This window comes from Halyomorpha halys, unplaced genomic scaffold (assembly GCF_000696795.3).
Source record: "Halyomorpha halys isolate HHAL.00 unplaced genomic scaffold, Hhal_1.1 Scaffold135.1, whole genome shotgun sequence".
Taxonomy (NCBI): Eukaryota; Metazoa; Arthropoda; class Insecta; order Hemiptera; family Pentatomidae; genus Halyomorpha; species Halyomorpha halys.
The window spans coordinates 772,483-781,082 of NW_027113702.1; the positions used below are offsets into that span (position 1 = coordinate 772,483).

Sequence of the window (8,600 nt, forward strand, 5' to 3'; positions counted from 1 at the left end):
GTTCACATCGGTTTTTTTTTTCAAGCCATACTTCATTATTTATTTAATTGATTAATAATTCGATCCATATAGTTGCGAAGTAAAATAATTAAATATCTTAAACTAATAAATATTCATTATAGTATTTAATTTAATTAAATTATCTGTTATTCTTTCGATGATTATTATATTTATTTTAATTAACAATTATTATGATTTATTTTAGATGATAAAAATACAATAACGTGAACAAAAAAAAATAGGCGAAAACTTTAAAAACCCTGTAAAGGAAGTTTAAAGAAACTTAATTTTGACATTTATTCCAGATTAAATTTATCACCTAATACGAAGAAAATAAATATAACTAGTTATATTTATTATATAAATTAAAAATATAACTAGTTAGGTGGTTTATAAAGAAAAAAAACTGTTTTTTTTTGCTATTTCATCAAATCAATTTTTAAGGATTTATTAGAAAATTTTTCCTTCGTTCATGAGATGTTTAGGTAAAATATTTCTAGTGAATACAATATATTTCTCTCTCTCTCTCTCTCTCTCTCTCTCTCTCTCTCTCTCTCTCTCTCTCTCTTCTTTATTTAAAAAGTAAATTTAAAAAAAAACAACATAATTTCCTTTTTTTTTTAAATATTAACAACCACTTTTAAATTTTTCATTTGAAATATTTCTTAATAATTTCTTTTAACAGAACAGTAAATTCTAAAAAAGATGTCAGTAATATATGAATTGATTAAAAATATATAAATAGGATAATGACAATATTAAAAATCTCTTTAGTATTTATTGGTATCACTTATCCAAAACAAATTATCAAATCTTAAAGTTCAGCTTCATACATATTATATGTCATAGTTGTAGTATTTCAGATTATAATATCCGTAGACGTTCCGATTAGGAATTAGTATTTTTATTTACATAATATCTACTGAACAATGAATTGATTAGATAGAAAAAATTAGAGATTAGATTTGACATTGAAACTACACGAGCCGTAATAGCGAATCACTATTAGCATTTAGTAAAACATTGTATTAGTATTACTGCTTATTATCTACGACAATCGTACCATATGAATGGGCAATTGTGAAGATGTAATCTGGTCATTTGGCATTTTCTGATCAATAAATTTAATTTATAAGCATTTTATTTAAATGTATATAAATGAAAGATGGGGGGCAACCTCCTACAAAATGTTGTATTTATCTGAAATTCAAATTTATATTTCGAAAGTAATTGCTATACATTTGTTAGTGTGGTGAAAATTGAATAAAATTATTTCGTGAATTTAGATTTTTCGATTAATCCTCTTGTTATTCAAATGATGAGAATACGCACGAACCCAAATCCGATTTACGTTAAGTTTCGACTTAAAGCGTGACGATATAACTAATTCTACCGCGTAATTTGATCAGTCATTCAAGAATGTTAATTATGAAATTTACTCGAAGCAATGTAAGGTGAATTTATTTGAAATAGCGTATAAAATATTTTTGATGCTATGAGTATCCCGACATCAAGTACTTTGACTTTACCCAGGCTTTCGCAGAACTTATGTTACAAAACTTTGTTAATATCAATAATAAAGTTTTACAAGAGAAAAGCCTATTTTTAACGCGTAAGTGACTCAGTGGAGCAGGATATTGTGAGAAGCAAGCATTACCGAGTTGAATAAAAGAAACTTTTCAACTTCCCATGGGTTTTTTCCTCTCTCATTTTCTTTTTTATATATGTATATATAAAACTTTCGGTGTAATTTATTTTATAAATATCACTATTTTTGCGTAATTATTTTCCCACAGATGATTTTAAAAAATAGTATAAATTCGAATTTTATACCGAGGAAAATATTTATTAAAGTAATTATTGAAAAATAAAAACATAACTTAATTTATAAAACATATGAATGTTTTGATACATAAACATTTTAAAGTGCTGATTCGGAAGTATTTTTATTTATAAAATTAATTGTACTTAGTAAGTTTTTGTGTGAAGTCCTTCTTTTTAATTTCCTTATTACATACAACTTTTAGGGGCTCTTTCCCAATATTTAAGATAAACCATCTGAAATAATTCACCTTTTTATAAAATTGACTTTTTTTTAAGTTAGGGGTAAGAGCCCCGTGTGACACTGAAAATAAAATACTCAGGTAGTGTAGAAATATTCCAATATGATCGAAAGAGCATAAGGGCAACGTAACTATTGGAAAGATTTTTGTTTTCATTTATTTATTGATTTTTACAACACATAAATAGAGAAATAGAAGAGGTAGCAAGTAATGATATTTGTTTCGGGCTAGATTGGCTACATAGGGAGAACCCCGAAACGGTAATAAAACAAAATGTATGTAATAAAAAAATTGAAAAGAACTTTTCCCAAAAGATTTCCTACAAAACGATAAACCTTCTTATTGAAAAACATCGTACGAATTAATTGAAATGTTTTAAGATTAATATTATATTAAAATTACAACAGTTTTTCTAAGAAAAATTAATGAATAAAATCAAGAAAATATTGTTTTCTATGAATAATGAACTCGAAAAAACATTTCCCTACTACTACTAGTTTTATTCCAGGAACTAACCTATTCATTTCTGAAGAAGGGACTTTTCAATATTCATCTCGTTTCCTCTACAATTTTTTTTACACATCTCAGCTGTCAAGACGTAATCAACGTAAATGGTAAATTTCCCTTTCCGACTGACAACCATTCGCCCACAAGTAAATATTAAGTTCTGTATATGACGAATAACAGAGAATCACAAAAAATAATATTCCATTCCTAAGTGAGACGGAAAGTTATTGATTCGAAGAGTTAATAGATGGCGCACTTGTTAGAGGGGGGAAAAGGGGGGAATGACAGAGGATCACTTCCTGATTCCCTTCATCTCCGTGAGGGAAAAATTATTTCATCTTGGAGGCTCCCTACATCCCCTAACGTGATAACATTATATCCAAGGTTGAAAATTGTAGAAATTCCCTCAATACAATTACTCATTACGTAATTTATTTTTAAAAATACATTATAATATAATTATAACAAAAAGAAAAAAATAGAAATTTAACTTGAGTAACTTCATTACAAACTCTACAACTTTTTAAATGTCCAAATCAATACAATTTTAGCCATATAGTAATTTTGACGATGAATACAAAAGACAATGCAAGGCAATAAAGGTTTTAACATATTCTTTTTTAATTTAGATTCACCATTCTAAACCTTTCCATGTAAGGCATTTTTAAAGTTTATTTCAATCGTTAAACTTTAAACTTAATAAAAAAATTAAGTTAATTGAAAAAGTACTGGACGACAATTATTTGGCAAGATTTTCTCAAAATGTCCAGTTTGGAAATTGTATTTTTATAACTAAATTTTACAACGAAAATGGAATCATCCTAAACTGAATAAATTAAAAAACTACTTGCACTATCCCTCTTTTTATATGTTTCAATATAATTTACTACATTTTTATTACTTATTAATTGCTGAATAAATTTAAAATATAATAAAAAAAATACTTGCATTACCCATTTTTTATATTTTTCAATATAGTTTACTACATTTTTATTACTTATTAGTTGCAATTCAAATATAATGTTGATATCGATTTAACGGAAGACTAAAATAAGACAATTTCCAATTCTTTAAAACTCTTAGCATTAAATAATCCTAATCAGAATTTTTTAAATTATCAAATTTTATTTTTATTTATTTAAACGTATCTTGCATTAAACTGAGTAAAACCAGTTGATTAACACTCTGTAAATTCGTAAAATATTTTAAAAGAAAGACACACTTATATAAAATTAACTTAAATTCTGAAAAAAAATGAATTCTATGGAAAGGGCAATTAAAAAAAAATTAACCTATAGCATTATTTTTCAATAATTCAAATATTTCCACCCATTACAAGCCTTTGACATTAAATATTAAATTTATATTTACCACATCAAAAATAGTTATAAAGTTTATATTATAATAAAAATTACAATGTTTAATCAAAAAAGGTGTGAAGAATCGAATCGTATCTATCCAAAAAACCACCTAAATCATATTCCTTAAACTGTAGCTTTAGATGTTTAAAAAAAAAAATTTAACTAGTAAATAAGTTATTAGCGTATATATTCAACTTTCAGTTTGACTAATTAATTATTATGACTAATTATAAATGGAGACGTTAATATTTAGTCCTCATGTAATAAACAGTCGTAATTAAAACTATAATCAATGATAACAAAGTTAACTATTTGAAAGGACAGGGTAAATTGAATGAGAAAGGAATAGTTTGATGGGAGTAAACCATGGATGGTTGCCGTAGCAACCTCTAAATTGTATAGTGCCGTAGTACTCCACTCATAGTATTACACGCCGACGTCAATACTTTCACTAGCTAGCTCCAGATGAATGGGATTTAGTTTTACTTCATAACATCATATAGTTGTTATCAAGTCGTTTCTATATTTATTTTCGATACGTTAAAATAAGCAATAAATATAATATATAGCTATTTAAAAAAAAAAAAGTTTAATAACGTGGACAAATTGGTACACTGATATATATTTTTTTAATTATATCATTATACTAATGAAAATAAAGATCGTTAGCTATTTTATGAAGTAATTAAAACTTAAAAGTTATAAAAGAAATTACTTACTATTAAAATAATTTTATATAAACATGAGAAATATTAAATGCTACCTGTAATATGGTTAATATCCGTAGATTAAAGATTTAGTTTTAGTTATTAACGCTTATTATTTAGTTGCGACTGTGATAAAAATTAAAAGTAAAATCATCATAAGAAAGTCTTATTTTATTTTGGTATTATATTATAATTTAAAAAATAAGGAACAAGTTATATAAGTTATGATATTCATAATTCACGTTTTATAGTTGTTTTGTTTTTTTTAATTGAGAAGGGAAAAAAAATCAAGATTTTAAAATAAAATTTCTAATTTCATTATTTTTTTGCTAGTATTTAAAATGATATGGTAAAAATAAAAATTATTTTACTAAAATAAAAAGAAAATATTTAAATTTTGTGTTGTAATGTTTAATTACTTAATGTGTAATTGTGTTAAATGTTGTAAACATTTAAATATTACACACTACTACAAAGCGTACTACAGCCTTCCCTTGATGGAAAGGGAAAGAAATAGTGTTTAAAAATAAATGGTATATAAGTAAAAAGTACAAAATAAAAAAGGGGAAGCGAACATAGTGAATGGGAACATTGAAGAAGAGAGTGAAAGGGACAGGAGTGGGGGGTGGGAGGGGCCTCACACACACACACTAATGTAGTAATAATCTGCCCTGTTTTTCCTTTACACTTTCATTCCGCCCGTATTGATTTTAACTCGCAAATTACATTGGTAGAGATGAAGGGGTGGGGAGCTCGGAGCGAGGGAGGTTTTTATCCCGCGCTCTGGTGAGGGAATAGAGAAAATTCGGGAAAAATATAAATAAGAAAAAAAAGGAGGGGCACGAATAACATTGTTCACTATTTACTGTAGTTGGTTAAAACGAATTAAATTTTTCAGCGGTGGGCATGCGCTGTTTTAGAGTTTGCGGGGTTGAGAGGACGAATTTAATGATTTTTTTCCACTTCCCCTCTCTCTCTTTTGTAGGGGCGGGCTCGGGGGAGGGGGTAGGGCCCTGCGAATTGAGGGGTGGAAATCAGTCTCATTAAAGTATACGAATATGCAATTTTACTCTCTCCTCCCTCTTCCATATAGTTTATGGCTAGCTCTCGCCTCTGACAGTAGTGAGCTTTTTGCGGAGCAGTGAACAGCTCCTTCTCAGTCTCTCTCCGAACGAGGACGTATACATCCAGAGATATATACACACATATATATAGACTCACATTATCAGAGATATATCGAGATAGAGTGCGCGCGGGATTCAGTGTGCGAGGAGAAGTCGGCGGTGGCGGTGCGTGCCCGGGTATGTGAGGAGGGAACAGTAACAGTGTCCACAGTCACTGCGCGGGATCGAAACATATTCTCCAAGAGCAGTGCGTCTCTCGACCCGGGCGCATGACATACCGGCCGTCAGCGGTCCAGACAACAATGGCCAACAAACAATTTCTGTGATCTTTATTAAGTCGTAATTACAAAAAAAAATAGAAAAAGAGAGAAAATATATAGTATTAGTATTTATTTTTTTATTCTAGTCATATCAGAAATCGAACGAAAGTGGAGGAAACGGCAGAATCAATGAGAGGTAAAATTGCCTGTGTTGTTTGTTATTGCATGTATCTTATTTCTTCTTATCGCTTGTTTTTAAGCAGTGTTGTTTTGGTTTGTCCTTATTGTATCCGTGCGCTAAAGTGCCCCTAAACACCTGTCCGCATAGTTTACTATTTTGATAAGAGACCGCTGATAAGAGCTCTATGATTCTTATCTATTTTCCGTAGAGTCGGCTTGATTAATTTATTGTTACAATAATGAAATTAAGTTTCCAAAATAAATCATATTTTACTGATCGGAAAATTTCTAATTTCATTCATGTTACACCAGATTTTTCTTCTATATTTCATTCTCATGCATTATTTTTTTTTTTCGTATGTGCTTACTTTAATAATTGTACCAATTTCTGACCTCCGAATATTATTATATTTTTCCGTTTCTTTTTTTCCTTTTTTTTTTTTTTTTGGCACAAGGCCAAGTTTTTAATTGCCTTTATTTATTTAGCATATAGTTCTATTATCTCTGTTATCTTTCCCTATAGCTAAGGAGCTTATTACACTGTGTATTAGATAAAACGTTTTTTAAAAAACGGTCAGTAATCTTAATAGAGACATATTTGACCTAGTAGGTGATAATTGAAATTACCATGTCTGGATGCTGTAATATCTGATCATCATGTTAGGTAGTGGGTCTCTAAAATGCTGATTAATCCTTCTGCAATTTTATGTTTAATGAGATGTTATTTTAACCTCCTGAAATATTAAAAAAAACAAAAGATTCTAATTTATACTATAAATGTGTGTAGTTAATTTTTTTAAGTTTAATTTATTTTTTATTTGGTATTTTCTTTAAATATAAATATATATGTGTGTTGTTTTAGGGACAATGGGTGATATGCAACATTTCTGCCTGCGGTGGAATAATTACCAATCGAGTATAACATCAGCTTTCGAAAACTTGAGAGATGACGAAGATTTTGTGGACGTGACTCTTGCATGTGATGGGAAGAGCCTCAAGGCCCACAGGGTTGTCCTTTCTGCATGTAGCCCTTATTTCAGAGAATTGCTTAAGGTAAATATTAATTACTTATTTTTCAAAAATACTTTTTGGTATTTGGTGCAGTTTTATTTTAAAATGTGGTTTATTTTTTTTATTAGAGTACACCATGTAAACATCCAGTGATAGTCCTCCAAGATGTCATGTTTGAAGATTTACATGCATTGGTCGAGTTTATTTACCACGGTGAAGTTAATGTCAGGCAAAGATCTCTTTCTTCATTTTTGAAGACTGCTGAAGTTCTTAGAGTGAGTGGGTTGACGCAACAGAGTGGGGTAAGCTATATATTTTAAAGTTATTTATATTTTTACGAACGGTTATTTTTTTACTAAAATATTCAATTATAATTGATTTATACCAGGCTGTTTCGATGGGCTTGGATAAAGGTGCTAATTTGGCTGATGGTAGAGGATCTCCACACCATCCAAGGAAACCACAGCACAAGCACCGGGAAAGGCCAGTATCAACTCCAGAAAACCTCGAAAGTCAGGTAAGTCTAATTCATCATCATTTGAGATAGCTAATTTCAGATTGATCCTACTTTAGCATATGCAAAAAGGGAAAGTGAACTTAAATTTGTTGAATCAAATATTTTAATTTGACTATACTCATTTGCTATCTTATAGTAAGTTTTCAACAATTGAGATCTAGGTTTAGAAAGTGATGGATACATTAAAATAAGTGATAAAACTGTTTTCCATACTGTCATTTTGAATGCATGTTGTGAATTTTTGATTAAATATGTTTATAGTATATTTTTATAATTCAGAATCTAAATGTCAGAATCAGAACTTTAAATCCATCTAGATTTATGGGTTCTGAAAAGTAAGTATTAGAGTCTAATGTTTCAGTTAGTAAATTATTTTATAGGATAAAACAGAGCATTAAATTATAATTTTCATTTTATTTTTCAATATTTACATCTATTTATCCAAACAACCAGTAAGCATTATAAAATTGATATAACATGTAGATATTATTTTAATGTGGATAATTTTTAAATTATTTATAGAAAAACCAACCATTAGTATTTTAATGGAATAATATAATTTTTAAAATTTCCCTATAAGAAAGTTAGTGTTTCTGAAGCTTTAAAATTGAATATACCAGAAAGTTTGGGTCATTTTATATTCAATCTCTAACTATATTAAATATTCATAATTCTAAGATTACTCTTTTTCATTCTCACTGAAGTTGAATGACCTATAAGGATTTATAATTATAATTTTTTTTTTAACTGTAATAGTAAATACAATGATCCTAATCAACTAGTTCTTTTGTGTGGATGAAATTTCTGTAGTTTAAACAGGGAATTTTTAATTTATATTCTTGAAGTCAATTAGTTTAATTTTTTTTTTTT

At 28.3% G+C, this 8,600-nt stretch overlaps 1 protein-coding gene across 8 annotated transcripts in view; it reads left to right on the top strand.

Moving 5' to 3' along the window:
- The window catches only part of br (broad-complex core protein), a 285,943-nt gene that overhangs the window by 257,772 nt on the left and 19,571 nt on the right, over positions 1 to 8,600 (top strand). For 3 of the 8 annotated variants that reach the window (XM_067051063.1, XM_014416835.2, XM_014416833.2), the window contains exons 2-4: positions 7,065 to 7,255; positions 7,342 to 7,515; positions 7,602 to 7,730. In XM_067051063.1, the coding sequence (XP_066907164.1) occupies positions 7,070 to 7,255; positions 7,342 to 7,515; positions 7,602 to 7,730 (489 nt within the window). In that variant the 5' untranslated portion in view covers positions 7,065 to 7,069. Of the gene's footprint in view, positions 1 to 5,727; positions 6,219 to 6,837; positions 6,982 to 7,064; positions 7,256 to 7,341; positions 7,516 to 7,601; positions 7,731 to 8,600 lie in introns of those variants that run through there. The other 5 variants (XM_014416839.3, XM_014416832.3, XM_014416837.3 and 2 more) reach the window with 5 other exon arrangements.